The sequence below is a fragment of the Colias eurytheme genome, chromosome 18 (genome assembly GCF_061535395.1).
Source record: "Colias eurytheme isolate Ceu_HAF_F1 chromosome 18, ilColEury1 Martin Lab GWU primary, whole genome shotgun sequence".
Classification (NCBI taxonomy): domain Eukaryota; kingdom Metazoa; phylum Arthropoda; class Insecta; order Lepidoptera; family Pieridae; genus Colias; species Colias eurytheme.
In genome coordinates, this window is record NC_142997.1 from 8,508,464 (window position 1) to 8,530,126 (window position 21,663).

Sequence of the window (21,663 nt, forward strand, 5' to 3'; positions counted from 1 at the left end):
TACCTGTGCAAAAGTTAGCCTGGTACAAATGGTTGAATGATTGTTTTATTTAAATCAACACATTCACATCGGTATGGCGGGCTGTAAGTCACACCGGAAAAGTATGGCATGACACTACCGCCTACTACTTTTTTATGGGCTATCGGTAAATTCTAAAATTTTTGTGTTACAAATCGTTTGACTTTCGCTATTTTTCCGACGAGTTCGACAAACGCCCACGCGACTAAGCCACCGGTACCAGCGTTCACACCATCATTTTTCTTTTTGTCATTGCGTACTAAGACCCCTGTAGAACCGCCATCCTTGTTACAAATGACTCGAAATTTTGTGTCAGTATCTCCCGGTCTATAAGGGTTGTCACGGAAACTTTTAGATATTTTTTTAATATGTAAAGTTAAATCTACTAAAATGAGGTGTCATAGTATTATTGAATGTTTTTATGTAGACATAGTGTTTTTATTCTTATTAAAATGTAATTAGAATGTCAATGGTAACTGGTATTGACGCAGCAAGCAGTTTCAACAGAGAACATCATTTAAAATTTCCATCAATTCTGAACTTATATCACAGCCACTCTACTTTGTCAACTACATAATACCTATTATATCGGTATCTCTATAATATTTTCTTGTATCATTGTTTTCTTCGACTTCTAATAACTTATACAACAACATTACTTAAATTTTTTAAAATATATCTAAATACATCATTGTTGGCAGCCCTACAATCACTTCCCAGTAGAGAAATATTTCTAATATTTATATGGAGTGTAGGTCGTGCTCTATCCCCCACTTAGGATAGCTAAAGGGACACGTTTCACACTAAGATCGAATGTGATTACTCCAATTCCCTTGGAAAGTATCTGATTGGGAAATAGTAGGAAATATTGGCTGAATGTTTGTTTTGATATGCTTTATGCATAGCGGTTAACTGTAGTGCTGAATTGGAAATTAAGTTGAAAGTTGCCGTTTCTAAAGTAACAGTGATGGTCCTTAATACTCTTACATAAAGTTCGATAAAAAAAGACAAAAAAAGTACGGGAACATTTATAGGCAATTAATGGATAAGAACAATTACTAATAATAGTATTCTCCCGATGGTCTTTACTAGAATATAATATTAAATAAATAAATAAATAAATCATTTATTCCACTTAAAACGTTTTACAAATAAGAGCGACCCAGGCTCCTAAGATAGTAAGAACTGTTTTTCAGGAGCCTGTGTCTTCCATTTACAGTTACATGACACGAAAAAAATCAGAGACAAATTAAATAAAATCAAAAATAAATTAAAAATTTACATGCAATTAAAACTATTAAAAAAATCAATAACAAATAAGTACATACAGCAAAACAAAAAACAAAATGTGTCTAGGTATCTAATTACAAATAAAGCACGTCCAAAACAAATTTCGTAATTTATCATCACATAAATAAATTCATCTAAAATTAAATAAGTTAGTAATTATAAAATAAATTGAGCAACATATATTAAATCAGCAAAAAATCAATATTAAATCGAAACAATGCAACACTATTATTATAAGTTGTTACAATCAACATAACAATAAAATGTAAGTTAGTAGTACCTAAGTTATTATAGCTAAATATTACAAATTACAATATCCAATCAATTAAAAGGTAAAATTAAGATTCATGATAAGTATATTAAAATGTAAAAATCAAGAAATGGAAATTGATATTTTAAAAATTAAAATTAATAAAAAGAAAAAAAAAAAAATCAATAAGTCCAAAACCATTATCAATACTATATTAATTAGGAGAATAAGATTATGTAAGTGTGCGTGTGTGCAGGCGTGCATGTGTGTGTGTATGTGTGTATGTGGGTGCGTGTATTAATAATTAATCCATTTAAGGAATTTATAATAGATTTTCTGTGTCATTGTAGTCAAGTCTAGATAACCAATTCAAAATTCTAGCCTTAATTTGGTAATTGTTCAGAGCAGTAATATTATAAAACTTATTCATTTTATTGTACAGTTTTGGAGCAATATATTTATAGTGCCTGTGTCCAAATTTGGATTTAGTCCACGGAACTGGAACAGCAACTCTTCTATTTTTGTTATACTCATTGCTGTTATTAAATCTATGATAACGCCGTATACATTGATACACAAATAGTTTTCGGACACTTAAAATCTTCACTTTAGAGTATAACATGGTAGTTGGGTGGTCGAATGGTAACTTGAAAGCTACTTTTAAAAGCGCACGCTGAGACCTTTCAATTTCTAAGAGATAGGTTTTTGCTGCTCCTCCCCACGATGTTATACAGTAGCTAATGAGGCATTCCCCAAGTGCTTTATATATTAGAGTTATTAAGTCATTGCTTGCAAATTTTCTAAGTGTTTTAAATACATATATTAATCTTCTGATCCGCGTTGAGACATTTCTAATTTGCGGAATCCAGTTAAGCTTATCATCAATTATAATGCCAAGATATTTTATTTGGGGAACTCTCTGTATCTTCGGACACATGCATGAGCCTGTAGTACTGCTGGAATCACGGTTGCACGGAAAAACATGTAGTGTAAGGTCCAGGTGATCAGCTGGACTAATTGCAGATGTTTTTGAAAAGCATAGGTATTTAGTTTTAGATACATTTAATTTTAACAAATTAGTCTCCAACCACCCGGTCACAGCTCGAAGTCCCTTTTCAGATTTTTTAAATACCTCTTTCCATGTTTTACCTTTAAATAATATAACCGTGTCGTCAGCAAACATAGTTACCTCACAGTCAGCCACATTTAGTTTACACAGCTCATTCACATATATCAGAAACAGCATAGGACCGAGAGTGCTACCCTGCGGCACTCCATAAGAGACCTCACCCTCGTTACTCAGTTTAGATTCTATACGCACAGATTGCGTTCTGTTAGACAGGTAATCTGTAAACCAGGCAAGGGGAAGGCCCCTTACGCCCACATGCTCCAGCTTAGCAAGCATAATTGGGATGGACACAGTGTCGAAGGCTTTTTGAAGGTCTAGAAATATTCCTAGACACTTATATCCTTCATCCAGATGCGTTGACACTTGTGTAGTGAGCCGCAGTGTGGCATCCTCAGTAGATCTTCCACATCTAAATCCAAATTGGTTGCTATGTAGGAGCTTATTTTTTTCTAAGAAGCGAGTAAGTCTCTTGCTTACACATTTTTCTAATATCTTAGCTAAAGTACATAGCAGAGAAATAGGTCTATAATTAGAGGGGCATGATCTGTCGCCTGATTTATGGATAGGGATAACAATGGCTTTTTTAAGAGGCTTTGGAAAAACTCCTGTTTTAATACTTAGATTGCATATATAGGATATGTGGGGTGACAGGAGGTCTCTGAATTCTTTAAATATGCGGGTAGGTATATTATCATAGCCAGAAGCACTACAGGAATTCAGCTTAGATAAGAGCCCACATATTTCTTGAGGATCAGTAGGACTAAGTAGAAGAGAATTTTTAGGACACTCATCGTTTTTTAAATCTAGTGTTAATTCCTTCTCCGTTTTCTTCAGTGAATTAAGGGTAGATTTTGCGAGTGTTCCACCTATTGAAATAAAGTAGTTATTGACTACATTCAATGCGTCAATCGTATCATACTTTAAATTTAAAAGTTCATTGCTAGGTGCTCTGTTGTTCGATAGACTACATGCCTCCTTTATTATCTTCCACATGCCCTTTGGATTGCCATAATTTTTGTCCAATTTGTCTTTATAATATGACTTTTTCACATTTTTTATGATGTTATTACATGTGTTTCTATATTTCTTGTATTCATCGAGTAAAGCAAGATCTGTGGGGTTTCTTTTGGTTCTTTTATGTAATCTATCTCTTTTTCTTAAACATTTAATAAGCCCGAAAGTAATCCAAGGTTTCAGGGGTCTTTTTCGGTTGGGAACTTTTTTAACTATTTTGCAATTATTTAATGCAGATTCAATTTTATCGATGAAGAAAGTCACAGCTTCATTTGGGTCTTGTATCTTATAGAATTCGTACCAATTTATATTGTCTATTAAGTCAGGGAGAAGCTTATGATCATAGATGGTTTTATACAGCGTTTCATTATTGTTCTTATCTTTTGACGTGCTGATTTCTAGAAGGATAGGTGCATGATCTGTCAAGGGATCAAAAACAACAGTTTTACACCTTTTTTTTGTTCTTAACATGAAATGATCTATGCAAGATTTTATCCGTGTTGGTTTATTTACTCCTTGTCTAAGTCCATGGAAGTACATCATGTTCAGATAGTCACACGCGTAACCCGTAGTGTTACTGGGAAGAATATCCAAGTTAATGTCACCAGTCAGAATGATTTCATTATTTGAGATAGTGCTTAACAATTTGTCCAGCGAATTTATAAACAGTGAAGGATGAAGGCTTGGTGGTCTATAGGAGCAGATAAGAGAAAGATTACGCCCAATTGTTAGAAGAAGACAATTCCCACCTTCCATTTCCGGTTCCGAAAAAGTATATTTGAGGTGATTTTTAATATATACAATAACGCCATCATTCTGATTGAGACTTTTACTTGTTTTTATGGCAGTATAAGAGTTCAAGCCTGGTATTATACTGTCCCCGTTTATCCAACACTCTGTTAAAACGACAATATCTATATTTGAGTTTAAGGATGCCAAAAATAGAGCAAGTTGATCGAAATTTTTGTGGACACTGCGGATATTTACCGTTAGTATTAATAGCGATTTGTGGTTATCTGGGCTACTAAAGTCTGCAGGACTCGGCAGATATGTACAATCGATTTCACTAATTATTTCTAACTCAGTATAAATATTATTATCGTCATCGAATTTGAAAGCATATTAAAAGTTTCGCTAAATTAGGGACCCGAATATTAGACATGCACTGGTTAAATATACAATGATCATCTGAATTATAAGCACGTGCCAATTTGCAAAGTAATATAAGTAAATACAGATTAAATTCCTTGTTATTATGGATATTGTGTTGTGTATAATAACGTGTGTAATGTGTATGTTGGTTTTTCACAGTTCTTTGTAAAAGATCATAAATAGGGTATATAGGGAGAAATAGAGTTAACAATAAATTATTTCGATAACTATCATAATGTATGGATATGAGAATGGTTTTGGATAATATAAGTCATGCTGTCGCTTCATTCAGTTGTCGCAGCTGATTTTCTTCCTTGATATGAATATGTTGTCCACCGTCCGTTTTTCTCATATACACTCTGCCATTCGTTGTCCAACAGAACTTATATCCATGGACGTTTGCAAATTGTCGAGCTAAGTAAAACAGTTTTCTGGTTTTGGCAGTGAGGCTTTCCGTTATGTATATGGGAACAACGGGTCCAGGGATGCCAATGTGTTGCGAATTAAACTTATTGTGAGTATTAGTTTTATTAAATTCTTTAACCTTGGATAGAATTTTATTTTTAACAGAGATGGTAGTGAAGTCCACCAAAACAGACGCTGAGGGTTTCTTTTGATTGAACTTATTAATTATTTTGGAAACATCTTTTATATCAGATAATTGAATAGGCACATCCAGAGAATCACATGTCTTGTTGACAACCGATAAGAGGTCAGCCGTCGCAGCGGGAGTGGGGGGGATGTTTCGAATTTCAATCATGGTGGATTTTTGTGACCTATGCATCATATCAATTTGATCCTCTAGAGACTTTATATAAGTTAAAGTTTCTTTTCTCTCTTTCTGCAACAGTGTCACGGCGCTTTTAAGATCTTCATACTTTTCTGACAAGAAGTGGAAGGATTTTTCTATTTCCGAATTTGTGTTTCTGATTTCAATGTTAGTTTTTTGAATGCTGATATTTTGTTGCTTGACTTCAGCAATATCATCAGTCAGTTTCTTTAGCACTAGCTCTTGTTCTTTTTTCCAAGCGTCAATTTTGTTAAATATATCTTCCTTAAATTGTTGGTGATCCTCTCTAGTTTTATGTACATCTTCTTCTTGCGATCCCCTGCGACGTTTTTGGCGTTTAGGATTTGCACCCTTCTTTTTGTCTGTAGGATCATAAAATTTTGCTGTCTCGGTATCCGAGTTATGCGGTGTGGTTTTGCTCATTGGTGGAGTACGTTGCATTTTTAAAAGAACTTTATCAATAATAATAAAAAAAAAAAGAGAGAAAAAAAGAAAAAAAATTTTTTTTTTCCTTGCTGTTTTGCTACCTTTTGATCACCATACATACACTCTTTTCAAGAGGAAATAAATATAAACAATTTCTGAAATATATTTTCAAGTAGGGCCATGCGAGGTTTGAACTATGGTTCAGATGATTTATGACCGAAGTCTATCCGACTCAGCCACCGATGCGCTAGTTGGAACAGCGAAATTATTGATGATATGTAGCTTATAAAAATACGTTATGATTATCGAAGTTACTGAGTCATTGACCTTTGATTACGAACAAAGAACACAGTTTTTTTTTATTTGCACTTCGTTTTCACTGTAATTATGAATTTATTATTTTTATTTATCGCTTTATTGAGTAATAATGTTTAGTTTAAACACTTAGAACACTATTTTACAGTAACTTATTTGTTCAAATTCACTGTTGAATATTGGGTATTTCACTGTTGTACTTATTATACTTAACACATAATTATTATATATATATTTTAGCACTAGTAAACATTAGAAGAGGTAGTCTGGGAGATGCACTTTACTATTTTAGACTGTTAGATCCAGATTAACACTGTAAATATTTTATTGTAATTTATAAACACGGAGCTGATACTTTCGTGCCGACGACGAGTACGCGAATAATATTGATTTGATTTTTTTTTTCACAATACTAGAGACTCGAAATTAAGTCGTCTGAAATAATCAAATATCCAAAATAACTAATCACATGCGACTATCATCAAAACCGGTTTATAAAACCATTTACATTCCGCATCAAAATTGATTCAAACCAATTACAATAGAACATAATCAAATCCTCGTAACTATAGGTTATTTAATATAAGGCAAGTCCACACAGAGCGAGTTTCATTGTTCTTATTGCGTTCGAAAAGATGTGAATTCATTCTATGCAATGTTCTAATACTGAACAACACTGAATACGAGTTTTCGTTTACACTAAAAGATCACGAAAGAATGCTCTTGCTCTAGCTCTATCTTCGTTCGATGTAGACACCGTTACAGTAATTACGCGAGGCTGGTCGTTCTGTGTGAACCCGCCTTATGACTTATCCCACCTTCATCACACTTGAAGTAAGGGTTGTCACGGAAACTTTTAGATATTTTTTTAATATGTAAAGTTAAATCTACTAAAATGAAGTGTCATAGTATTATTGAATGTTTTTTATGTAGACATAGTGTTTTTATTCTTATTAAAATGTAATTAGAATGCCAATGGCAACTTAATTCTTTCTTATTTTTTTAAGTTTTATTTACTATTTATGCAGAAAGCACGTTCAACAGTGAATCATTAGGTCGGATATCGATAACGAAAGCAATAGCTTAATTAAGACGTCTACCCGCAAGGCTAGAGCTAATAGCTGATATTTATAGAGCATTCTAATCTGAGAAAACCTTAGGCGATATGAAATAAAGCCATTATAGAATGTATAATACGACCGATTTAAAACGCTCTACTAGCTTTTAATTTATGAACACGTGGTATTGATGTGTGTATGTGTTCGAGCTACCGATATTTATTAATGACGTTTTAAATCTAAAATATAATAATAGCCTTTAGTATAATCCAACTTATAATTGAAGATAATAATATATTGATTAGTGTGTAGGATTGTTATTCTTTCACAGAATTTTTTTCTGATTGGTTCTGAGTGAATATTTATAGATTAATGTATGGATAAGCACATTTATTAATGAAGTTGTTTGCTTATAGTGTTTGTTTCTCCTTATTATTTTATCCTTGATAAATTTTATCTTTCTAACAGACATTAGTATTACGATAATATTTCGAACAGTATGAACTTAAATAACCAAGTTGTTTTAACAATTATTTTTCCTATCGTTATCGTTATATTGAATAAATATGATAGCATAAAGCAAATCAAAATATTTACTAAAATGTAGCGAATATTATGTGGTCTGTACTAAACTAGGCACACGAAGACAGGGGCATATACTAGTCTATAAAACAGATTTCTACCGTCTATTTGCAAGGGTAACAGGGCGTAATTTGAAATCCGATTATACGTGCATTATGGTACTTGGATAATGTTGGGTCTACACATTCAAGTTTGTGCAATTTGCATGAAGCCATTATTGATTAAATTTATAGATTTGATAGTGGTAAGTTTATATGTCTAGATTCGATTTAGAATCAATATCAAATGAATTGAATGTACATGTCTAGTTTCAATTTAGATTTCGAGTAATTTATTTTTTTCTAGTATTAGCTAGGTACGTGTTAAGCACTTCGATAGTAGAGCATATTCAGGCAAAAGTTTTGTCTTCTTTATTTAATTCCTAGAAAACAAAATTTAGTATCAGCACACCCCGGACACTCCATACAAAATTATCGTTTTGACAGTCACTCTGTAGAGACTGCAAATGTGTGTGTTAACGCTTTATGGTTGGCACATTTGTGACTAGCGTAAAAAAAAATTCGCGTTTTTCTGATGAAATACATCTGTAAACAGCACAATATCATACATACATTACATTTTCTACGAAAAACGATAATCACAAATCCAAAATAATAAAATTACTTTAAGTCAATTTGATTAATGTTGTCAATCTTCGTTGCGTATCGTCCTTGTAGAAAAATATGGACCATTTTTAGACTGATCGTGCGGGTTGAGGTAAGTGTTTAATTTTGTTGTTCTGTAGCGTTTAGCTACTATTATGTATTCTGTGGTATCAGCTTGCCATTACTTCATAAATATTAGCATTATAATTCCCACTTATGCATACGTAGTACTACTTTTTTTTTTTTCAAGTGGGGAAATCTTGCCTAAGATACCCACGGCTCCCGGGAAAGGAGCCGTGGGTTATGTCGGATTCCTACCCACCAAAACCCCACCGTGTACCAACGCGCTGCTTTAGACGGGATGCGGGTACACATTCGCAATCTTCCGCATGACGTACGTAGTACTACTAACAACTTTCTTCGTAAAAATTTCAAACATCTCTGTTTAGTCTACTTATTTCTTACCATGAAAGTAGTATAAGTGTGTTGAAAAGCAGTTAAAATGTACTGCATTAAACCCAGCTTCATACAACTACGATCGTGTGTCTGCAGCATTATTCACATATAATACAGGATGATGCATTATGAAACAAGGATTAACATGGCGGTTTAATGGATCTCAGGTACCATCCTGTATAAGTTAGTAGTTTTAGTGCTTATGATTTAGTACTATCGTATCATGTAATTCGCATTTCAATACTTTTAATATATATCTTGGTATAAACTAGATTAAATTTATCGATACTGTAATTTGAATGTATAGCCTATAGCGTGATGATATATTATAGCCTATAGCCTTCGTCGATAAATGCGCTATCTAACAACGAAAGAATTTTTCAAATCAGACCAGTAGTTCCTGAGATTAGCGCGTTCAAACAAACAAACAAACTCTTTAGCTTTTTAATATTAGTAATAGATTAAGGTATAGATACACTGATAAACTATCGAGTCGTTTTACTTAATTGGTATAAAAAGTAAAATAAATGATTAAACTTGAAGTATTGGATTATAACGGAAAAGAAAATAAGTTATTTTCCAACGAATTCTAGAATGAATTGAAGAACATAAAAATGTATTAGCATTTCTAAATTAGCATACCTATAGGAAATATGTCCATTACTTCATCGGTCCTAGTCTTGGGATATTATTCTCAAGTGATACTATTTATTATTATATTTATCCCTACTATATTACACACGCAAAAAAAGTACACACGCAATTAATTTACTCCATGCTATTTGATTGGTATTTATTTTTAAAAGTATAATAAATAATGCTATAAACCACCTACGTACTTACCGGACCATTTTCCCACAAAATTAACACTCAAACTCATAGTATAAACCAACAATTTCACTACTTTTTTTTTTACTTTGTCATTCATAACCTCTCTGGACTTCACTTTTACAAACTGTACAATGAATGAAAACACAGATTTATTGTCAATTAAAGAATCCATGGCACAGATGTCGGAGATGTTTAACAAAAGAATGCTGGAATTCCAAGAGGATCTTAAAAAAACATCCACTACCACTTCGTTGGCCAGTCCCCCGACTAGGTTGGCATCCGATTTTACAGCTTTCCGCTCCTTCGTTATAACATCCCTGCAATGTCTACAGACTCAGGTTGATTGCCTTTATAAGTTATATGACAATCAGGAGATGAGAAGTAGAAGGAAGATTTTATTGCTGCATGGTGTTCCGGAGCACAAAGATGAAAATGTGACCTCTGAAACTTTGAATGTATTATCCACCCACTTAAAATTGCCTAATTTGTCAAGCAATGGAGTGAGTCGCTGCCATAGGTTGGGAAGCCCCAAAGAGAACAAACCACGACCAATTCTCTGTAAACTCCGTAACTTGTCCGACAAGGAGCTCATCTGGTCATCCAAAATAAGTCTCAAGGGTACGGGAATCACTCTCTCGGAGTTTCTTACCAAAAGCAGACATGAGGTTTTTATGGCTGCTCGGGAACATTTTGGTGTCACTAAATGCTGGACAAGAAATGGCCACATATTTGTCATCGGATCCGGAGGTGTTCGCCATCGCGTGGAGAGTATCGCTGATTTTAAGCCTATATCTGCATCACAAGACAAACCCAATCCAGGTACCTCTGCTTCATCCCATATTTCCACCAAAGATAGTAAGATAGTCGTTCGCTCAAAAAGGCTTGTTAAAGGCACCAAATAACAATAGTACCAAATAATATAATATTTATTATGTACATTGTTCAAATGATCATCCTTTTCAATGTTTCCGTTTCTTCTATTATGTATTATTAGTTATTACCGTTTTTATCAATTGTCTTTATATGTTAGTTCCACCATTTGATACTACTATATAAATATACAACGTCTATCTACCTTCTGCTATATTAAATTATGTTTTACTACCTTCTTTTTAATTAACTGCGTTTACTTTTGTTTGTTTACGTTTTACAATTTGTATTCTGTTAAAAGTTGTCAACTGTCAAGTGTCAATTTATTGTCAATGTAAGTCTGTCAAATGTCAAATTCTTATTTTAAGATAATGTTGCCATTTGTAAATTAGCTCTTGGAATTGTCATTTACCTTTAAGTTTCGTTTTTTTTATTTTATTACTTTTTGGCTTGTATACTTGTTTAATTTATAGATAAATTCCGGAGAGTACGAGGTGTAAAGTATAAATACGTTTATTTTTATTTTTTTAGCTGATATTAGTTATCTATTCTGTTTTTTTAAATATTATTTTATTTTTATTTTTTATTATATAAGTAGTATATTATTATTATTATTAATCTTTATATTTTTTATAATGTTAAATATCAGTTCTGAACATTCCGAGTATCATGATTGCAGTCAAACAACGTCACCGGATTCTTTAAGCAGCGATGAGAATAGTTTTCATAGTGCTTCCTCTCCCCTCTCCCTTGCTCTCCCTACTCTGTTTAATAATCTTCAGAAAAATTTTAATGTCGTTCACATTAATGCACAGAGCATTCCGGCTCACTTTCCTGATATGCTTGCATCATTCGTATCCAATAATATCCACGCTATCCTGGTTTCCGAATCATGGCTCAAGCCTTCCCTTCCTTCAGCCAATTATTCCCTTCCCGGTTTCCATCTTATCCGAAACGATCGTATTGGCAGAGGTGGTGGTGGAGTAGCAATTTATCTTCGGACTCATATCCCCTTCAAAATGATCCAATCTTCCTCCCAACCCCCTCCAAGCAATACTACCGAACATCTCCTTATAGAAGTCCAACTTCCTCATTCCAAAATTCTCCTCGGCGTCTTCTATAGTCCTTCTTTGACCAATAACTATTTCTCTTCCTTTGACCTTCTCCTTGATGACCTTACTCCTGAGTATAATCATCTTATTCTCATGGGCGACTTTAATACATGCTTACTTAAGAATGACCACCGAAGTAAGAAATTATACTCTCTCCTAAATTCACATAATCTCCATATACTGCCGCTTAATCCTACACATTTTTCTCCTGGCTGCTCCCCTTCCCTTCTTGATCTCATCATTGTCTCCTCTCCCCTTTCCGTATCCAAACATGGTCAGTGCTCTGCTGATGAATTTTCCTATCACGACCTCATCTTCTTATCCTATAAACTCCGTCCTCCTAAGCTCAAACCTTCATCTATCCTGCTGCGTAATTTTGCCGGTATGGATCACGACCAACTTCGACTTGATGCTTCTGAGTGTGATTGGCAAACAGTTTTTGACGCAGATACAATGGATCTCAAAGTGAACTTATTCAACGATATTATGCTCGCACTGTATGATAAACATGCTCCTTTAAGACCTGTTAGGAAAAAACACACACCTGCTCCGTGGCTGTCTCCAGAAATAAAATCCCTTCTTAGTAAAAAACATCGTGCTAAGACCAAACTGAAGATGGCCAAATCCACTGAGATGCAGGATAAATATAAAACTATACGTAATCGTTGCAACGTATTGTGTAGGGATGCACAAAGACGTCATATTCACAAGTCGGTCGAGAACGGCGACCCTGTTAAAATATGGAAATTTTTAAAATCTCTAGGAGTTGGTAAATCTTCCCATACCTTCCCTTCATGTAACATCAACCTGGTTAATTTAAATTCTCACTTTGCTTCTTCATCTTCACTTAACGCCACTGTAAAAATTAACTCTACCCTTAATAATCTTTCTACCGCTTCTACTCCTGATTTTCCTCCGTTTATTTTTAAACAAAGTTCTGTTGATGAAGTTAAGAGGGCTACCCTGTCCATATCGTCGAATGCCATCGGTACTGATCTTATCAGTCGTAATATGATCATTCCTATCCTTGATATCATTATTCCCGTCATTACCCATATCCTAAATTTTTCAATCATCTCCGGAACTTTTCCTAGCTCCTGGAAGGATGCTCACATCATTCCCCTCCCCAAAAAACCTAATCCATCAAACTTATCCGATTTCCGTCCTATTTCCATCCTACCATTTTTGTCCAAAGTACTCGAGCGCCTTATCCATTCCCAGCTTAGCACTTTCCTTAACATTAATAATATCCTTAGTCCTTATCAGTCTGGTTTCCGTCCTGGTACGACCACTGCACTTGTTAAAGTTACAGATGACATTCGTTACGGTATGGATAGCAAGCAACTCACAGTTTTAGCACTTCTTGATTTTAGCAATGCCTTCAACATGGTAAATCATGATATTCTGCTGAGTTTGCTTCGTCTCATTAACTTTTCATCGACAGTTCTTGATTGGTTTTCAAGTTACCTGGGCGATCGGCGGCAGCGTGTTTTGTTGGATGAAAAACAGTCAACTTGGTGCGCAGTTTCCGCCGGTGTGCCTCAGGGTGGCGTCTTGTCACCTCTTCTCTTTGCCATTTTCATAAATAATCTCACTTCTCAATTAACTTCTCCCTACCATATGTTTGCTGACGACTTACAAATTTATACCCATTCTACGCTCGATGAACTACCAAATGCTGTTCATTTTATTAACAATGAACTGGCTAAAATTGTCATTTGGTGCGATCAATTCGGCCTTAAGATCAACCCCGCAAAAAGCCAGGTTATTGTAGTTGGTAGTCCTTACCAAATATCTGAGGTTGACTGGGGTATATTGCCTGCTGTACATATTAACGGTGTTATAATACCTTTTAGTAAGCATGTTAAAAACTTAGGTATTCACTTAGATCAAACTTTATCTTGGTCTCACCAGATTCAAGAACTTGGTCGGAAATTTTACGCCGCGTCTAGTTCTCTACGACGTCTGCGTAACTTCTTACCCATACCGACAAAAATTATGTTAGCACAGTCCCTACTCCTTCCCATTATTGATTACGCTGATGCATGCTTTCCTGATTTAACAGTTGAGCAACTAGACAAACTTGAGCGACTTCAGAATTACGGTATTCGGTTCGTATTTGGTCTCCGTAAATACGACCACGTCTCCTCTTTCCGCAAGAAACTCAAGTGGCTCCCAATTCGTCTTCGCCGGAATGTGCATTATTTGCTTCTCCTGTACCGTATCCTTTTTGACCCTAAGACCCCCTCCTATCTTAAAACGAAATTCAACTTCCTGCATTGTGAAAGCTATTCTCTTCGTTCGGTCGATAGGCTTGTTCTGTCTACTCCTTTTCGTCGCACTCATTACTTTGGTAATTCCTTTACAGTCACTGTTATAAACCTATGGAATGAACTGCCGATAAACATCAGACAAGCCCAATCCCTTGCTTGTTTTAAAAATCTCGTCCGAAATCACTATTTAAATTTGGCTTTTGACTCGGTATAGCATATTTAGCTCATTATATGTATTATAATATGTATATTATTTCTTTAATGACTCCTTGTCCTTTGTCTTTTATTATTTTATATGTATATGTATTCATATGTATGTAAATGTATATATATATATATATAGGTATATATTTTTTTACTTATGTTATGTTTATTTTTGTTTATGTATGTGTTTATTTTATAGTGTTTAGTTTATCTATAATCTTTATTTAATAGTATTTTGTTATCTTTGTATAACATTATTATTTATTTATCTTTGCGTATACTTTCTACCTACCTACCTCCTATTTCTAGTTTATTATTTATCCTTTCTATCAGTTGGTTGCCTGGAAGAGATCACTCTTAAGTGATAAGGCCGCCTTCTGTGCTGTTTTTCTCTTAGAATAAGTTTTGTTTGTATTTTATGTATTTTGGCAGCACAATAAAGAGTATAAATAAATAAATAAAATAATATTATAAATGCGAAAGTAACTCTGTCTGTCTGTCTGTTACGCTTTCCCGCATAAACCTCTCAACCGATTTTGATGAAATTTGGCACAGACAATCTTTAGACCCTGAGAAAGAACATAGGCTACCTATTATTGCGAAAAAACACCACGCGGGCGAAGCCGCGGGCGGAAGCTAGTATATAATATGACAAGTTATAAGCTCTATCTTATAAAACTTTTTGTCCACAAATTGACTATTCAAGTCATTTCTTAAACAAGGTCAAACATATCCTCCCACTTACAACCGTTAAGCCCAATTCCCAAACATACCTACACAACAATTACAAAAAACACACAAATACTTTAAACAGCAATTCTTTACGTATAAAACAGAATTACGATACGACCTCCGAACATTAAAATAAATCATGAGTCGTCTTTGACAGCGGCTCCGAAATTTTCTTACAATACACTTTGCCACGCTTCTGGGGGCTTACAATGTAAGCTTTCTGTATTTATATTTTCATTTTTCATCCGCAAAACTCTAATGATCCTTAATGAAAAGAAGCCGCTGTGGCCAAATTTTCTCTCGATGCTTTTTACTCTCAGTTCAATGACTCAGCTCTTTTATTTTGAGCGTGAAAATAATGAATTGATGTGTTCAATAAATATATTGAGACCAGATTTGAGTGCCTGGGTGTTTTTCAAAATGACATCAAAGTGATGTAGCTCTTGTTTGTTTCTTGAAAAAGCTGTATATGTAGGCTATATCTATACTATATAATATTATTTATAATTTATAATATTATAAAGCTGAAGAGAAAAATTATTTCGGTGTTAGATAGCCCATTTATCGAGGAAGGCTATCATCACACTAAGACCAACAGGAGCAGAGCAACGCGGGTAAAACCGCGGGGCGGATCTAGTAATAAATATGTTAAGGTATGAAATAAATATTATATACAGATAATGTTTTTACATAGATTTGTTTATAAAAAAGCATCTTTGTCTGCTCAAGTTATGGCATTAGTAGTCTTCTGTATACAAATTCATATGCCCTTCACCAGCAATGTTTATATTTTACAAAAAAAAATCTACCTATCCTCTAAACTTCATCAATAAAGAATCAGTGGTTACGTACAGCTAGTTAATTATACGTATTTGAATCCTTGACCCTTTGATTGTAATCGAATCTCAACCACTAAACTACCACAGCATAAAACCTCGATGTAGCGTAAATATGCCACGGTCGAAGCCCACTTTAAAATATCTTATTCAGAAATTAAAGTTTTTCAACTGATTTTAAACATGATTGGCTGCACGTCACTGTGATTTTGTAGTACTGTCAGTATACTTAATTATGTTAAACTAGCTGTGCCGCGCGGTTTCACTCGCAGACGAAATTAAGTACATAATAATATCTACTTGATAAACCTCATATAAAAACCTTGTATCATGTAAAAATGTAAAAATCAGTAATCATGTAAAAATCCTCCCAGTTTTTCGTGAAAAAATAACTGTAATTTCTAAATATACTATAACACAAGAAAACAATATATTTTAATATACATTACCCCTTATCAAGATAACTGAAACAGACAATCTTAAGCATTCGAAAACATTTCGTACATTGGAACGTGACTTTTGCTTAATTTGAGAAAAAATTGGCAAGAATTCCAAGCCTAAGTATGTACGATTATTTTACTGGAAGAAATTCATTTAAATATGTACAAGATTTTCATTGCAGTTTCATTTAATTTTTATTTATTTTAATCTACAATATAAATTTAAGTTCCTCTTCTTTTTATGCATCGTATAAATTTGTATATTATGATATTATGGTTGACATCAAGTGTATTTATCTGGGTTCGATACCAGATATTATATTAATAAAAAAGTTTCAAAAAGAGTTAAAAATTATCTGAATTAATATTTCGGTCGAGCTTAACTTTTATTACCCAATTGTCCCTGAGGAATGTCTATTAAAAATTAGATATTCGCGTAAGGCAACATTTTATGAACTCTTACATTGAACCAAATAAAATTTTAGAAAAATTCACGTCTTCAGAAATACCTCTATCTAATGAATAGGTCTTTAATGACCAGTGCATGCATTATAAAAAACTATTCATACATTGCTCTGAATGAAGAATTTAGTATAAAAAGTTATATAATTTGCTCTATTCTCTAGCAAAATATACACGTGGACGCCCACCATTCATTACTATACTTATATTAAAGCAAAACACTATTGAATGGTGCATTTACACATTCATGCGAATAGCGAGGCGAATAACGAACATGCATCCACATGCACATTGTCCCCATAGACATTGCACAAATATTGCACTCGCAGTACGCCTTGAGATTCGCGTATTCGTGTTACGGTGCATTTACATCAAACGAACATAGAGCCAGAGCTAGAGCAAGAGCTTTCGTGATCACATAATGGAAACTAAAACTCGTATTCAGTATTATTCTGTATTAAAACATTGCATAGATACTTTCCGAACGCACTTAACCCTAGAACCGTACCCATATTAAAATTTCATTAACGGTACCCAGGGGTACAAGTGTACCCCTATGAAAAAAAATAGATTACAAAAAGATTAATAACTTTTTTTAAATGTTGTCTTATTAAGGTCATCTTAACATTCATTTAGGTCCTAATAATTTAATTTATCATGGCATTTTTATATTTTTTCTACAATTTACACACACTTTACGTTGGTGATCAAAATTTATTAAAAGTTTTCACTTCCTGCATTGTGTGCGGGACTGACGGAATTTTAACGTGGATATTCACAGTTACATCTCAGATTTTGAAAAAGCAGTGGACCCTGCAGTTATTGGTGATTGTTGTCCTAAAATATCTCCATTACTTATTTGTAGAGACATTGGCAAAGTTATGTACTGAAATCATTCTTCTAGGTGAGGTTTTTTATAAGAAAAAAATTAAAAAATTTTCGTCAGGTTCATATTTTAATGCCTCACCAAGTACCAGCTCTTCTTGTTATTCCACCTCCCACAAAAAATCAAAATTCATCCATTATTTGCCATCAAAAAAAGAAAATGAATAACTCAGGTATTCAAATCATGCAGCAAATCATAAATTTGTTGAAAATACAAATTCCTACACTATTTAACAATAACAGTATGTATAAAAACATGAATGTAAAGTAAACTTATAATTGTACATCAAATTTATCAATAAAAAATATAAAATAAAAGGACCAAAAGGCGAAAAAATAAAATAAATGAACCTTGAAATACTTACGTTCGTAGTACCCAGGGGTACTGGAGTACCCCGACAGGTTCGTACGACGTGTTCTTAATATCTTGACCACTGATCGAATACGGTATCTACGTGTCTCCTCATCCCCGATAAATACACGAACGCGCAAAAGAAACCGTTGTTTAGAAAAAAAGATATAGAAGATTTTCTGATTTTTTTTTCATTTGTACCCCAGGGTACGGTTCTAGGGTTAAGAACAACTAAAGAATGGTCTACGCCTGTTTACACTTAAATAATTTGTCATAGTGGGGGTAGTATGAGCAATCGCTCTTTTGATGTAAATGTAGAGCAGGTATTCAGAAGCTTTTTTGGTTAAAGGGAAGATGAATGTGTGAACAGTGGTTCGCGTATACGCTCTTGTACGAAAGTTTTGTCGAATGTACCTCGAATATTGAGTCACGAACACGATGCGAATAACGAACGCGAAAGTGTAAATGCGCCACGACAGTCTCCGCCAATTGCACTATATATTATCATATATTTTCGTTGGAGTATTATCATTACATAGTATGTATATAATAATAAAACAAAGTCGCTTTCTCTGCCCGGGCCCTTATGTCCCTATGAATGCTTAAATCTTTAAAACTATTCAACGGATTTTGACGTGATTTTTTTAAATAGATAGAGTGATTCTCGAGGAAGGTTTTAGTATGTAATTTATTAGGTTTAAATCAAAGCGGGTGAAGCCACGGGCGGATAGCTAGTCGAACATTACATAAGACTCTTCAGGCCCAATAGCCAATCAATTAAGCATCTGCGCCTTTCTCTTTTCCATAACACCTTAATTAAGTAATACATCTATGTACTAGTGTGGGTGTCAAACTAAAGGTAAATTAAAACGCATCATTAGCCACGAAGATCATTGTTTAAACTGAATTAAGCTTGACGGCATTGTTTTAAAAACATGTAAACAATAGTTCATCTATTGTGTTTAATGTCACGTCATTATAAGCGCACTGTCTGTTTGTTTTAATCAGGATGAAGTAATTAATTTATAATGACCTGTTGTTTTGGCCCTTTGTATACGGGGCGTGACGTATTACCATACCAATTTTGATTAGCCTTTTACATTTTTATTGATTAGGTAAATGGATACATTACATAGTAAAAACCGGCCAAGTGCAAGTCAGACTCGCGCTCGAAGGGTTCTGTACTAATTCCGTATCCCCCTTAATATCTTATATATAAAATTCTCGTGTCACAATGTTAGTCTGCATACTCCTCCGAAACGGGTGGACCGATTCTCATGAAATTTTCTGTGCATATCGGGTAAGTCTGAGAATCGGCCAACATCTATTTCTCATATGTACCACGGGCGAAGCCGGGGCGGACCGCTAGTATTTATATATTATTATTTTAGTAGTAGGTAGGTATATTAGTAGGGAGGTATATTATTAATTTATTTTTAATTTTTTGGTATTTGTTGTTATAGCGGCAACGGAAATACATCATTTGCGAAAATTTCAGCTTTCTAGCTATCACGGTTTATGAGATACAGCCTGCAGACAGACAGACAGGCAGATATGCAGTATATTTTAATGCTTTTCACGTAAAGTCAAACTTTGTATTCTCTGAAGCTCCGATTAAAATCAGCTCTATAGTAACTCTGAGTTTCAGACCTCATTCATTATCCTTACAATTGTGACTTAATGTCGATTGTAATACTCAAGGGACGTCTATTATCCTATGAAACTAGGCCAATCAGCTGTATCCTATCTCTTTCAGTCGTAGATAAGTTATAGCAATAAATGAGAAGATTTATTTCAAACTCAAACTCAAACATTTATTTATTCAATTAGACTTCTTCCAGAAGCACTTTTGAAACGTCAATACATATTTTTAACATTTACCACCGATTCGGAAAGCAGTATCTACGGAGAAGAACCGGCAAGAAACTCCATAGTTGCTCTTTTAAATCATGTCAGTTTTACAATTTAATTTTTGATTAAAAATTTATTCAGTATCATTATAGCATTAAAATTGAGTTTCAATGTAGAGTCTTAAATAGAGTTCATATGTTTATTTTAATAATTGTTAAGTCTTCAGTTTAATATAATAATGTAAATATAATAAAAATATTTGGTATATTCAAGTTATATATTAAACTAAAATAATAATTAATCATACTAAGCTAATTTTTGATCCATTTTATTAATAAAATCCACCTCTCGTGCTAAAAAATAGATTAAAACTTTGGTTTTCATCATAATATTAGATTTCATTTTAGTATTATATTGTGTTGATTAGAATAAACACACATTCTCTTATACCTATATAAAAATGAATCGCAAAATGTGTTGGTAAGCGCATAACTCGAGAACGGCTGAACCGATTTCGATAATTCTTTTTTTATTATATTCCTTGAAGTACGAGGATGGTTCTTATGTAGAGAAAACGTTAACATGTACCACGGGCGAAGCCGGGGCGGACCGCTAGTGGAAAATATAATTTAAATATTTTTTTGGAGTAAATGGTACCATACTAATACATAATTGAGTAAGTATATGGAGATTTTTAATTAGTAGAATGAGAGACCAAAGGCAGTTTAACTGATAATACACCTTAACTGATAAATATTTTAATTTTTCTCTCTTATCTTATTATAACGCATATTTTAATAGATAATTTCAGTGGATGGCGGAGTTAGTAGACAAATTGTTTAAAACTTCTTAAATATTTATTTTTTCAGGATTGGGTATTCTCTTTTTATAAGTGCCTAGTATCATAATATTATTTAATAGTACAAAATGTAATGTATACAGTAATGTAATATGTGGAATGTAGGTATACCATTTTATCATCAAAGCATGCTCAAATAATTTCAAATACCTACAATGTTTCAATAAGTTTTTCCCAATGCATCAAATAATTTTCATACCTTAGCTAAGTTATTCAAGAATCTTATCAGAATCATATTCAGTTACATACATTATCTAGTCAGCTAAATACTCACTCGCACAATATCATATTCCACGGCTAATGCTGTTCCATCATACGTTGAAACAAAACCTTTTGATACTTGTGTTTCAAATGTACATTATCCATTAAGCTGTCATAGTCCTAACATACAGAAAAGCATTGACTCAGACAATAAACCACATCCGTTCCTAACCACTGTAAAAGTGACCAAAACACAAGACAAGCTGTGTTCGAGTCAGTTCACAACACTTATTCGTGTCTCAACATACACTCGACATTCCTGATTTTGCGATCGCGATGTAAAGCGCGGGAGAGTCGACCGGCAGCGACACTCCTCCTACGGCAGCCAGAGAGCGACTGAGAAAATTGTTTGGACTCTGCGGGCTACACTGGCTATTGCATCCGAGTATAAACGAAAACTACCGAATGAAATTTTGAAGTGAACGAGACAGCTGTTGGATTCGTTATGGTTAGAGAGAGAGATAGCGACGGCTGCATTACCAGCTATTGTCTATGCAGGCTTAAGAATCGAGATTGCATTTGGCTAAGAAACATCATAAAGTGCGCACAAAAGGGTATTTTGAAGGGAAAC

General features: G+C 33.9%; 2 protein-coding genes across 3 annotated transcripts in view; both read right to left on the minus strand.

Annotated features, from left to right (window-relative positions):
- pxb (putative Hedgehog signaling attenuator pxb) overlaps nucleotides 1–21,417 on the minus strand; it is a 198,518-nt gene extending 177,101 nt beyond the window's left edge. For both annotated transcript variants that reach the window (XM_090112425.1, XM_090112426.1), the window contains exon 1: nucleotides 21,106–21,417. The gene's annotated coding sequence lies outside the window, so the exon portion shown is untranslated. The remainder of the gene's footprint in view (nucleotides 1–21,105) is intronic.
- Nucleotides 5,125–6,084, minus strand: LOC149900835 (uncharacterized). The gene has a single exon (XM_090112726.1). It carries the CDS (start codon nucleotides 6,082–6,084, stop codon nucleotides 5,125–5,127), a length of 960 nt encoding a protein of 319 aa, XP_089968852.1.
- Nucleotides 21,418–21,663: the final 246 nt, after the last annotated feature.

Coding starts and splice junctions, on each gene's coding strand:
- LOC149900835 (XM_090112726.1), bottom strand. CDS start 6,084: ATGCAACGTACTCCACCAATGAGCAAAACCACACCGCATAACTCGGAT.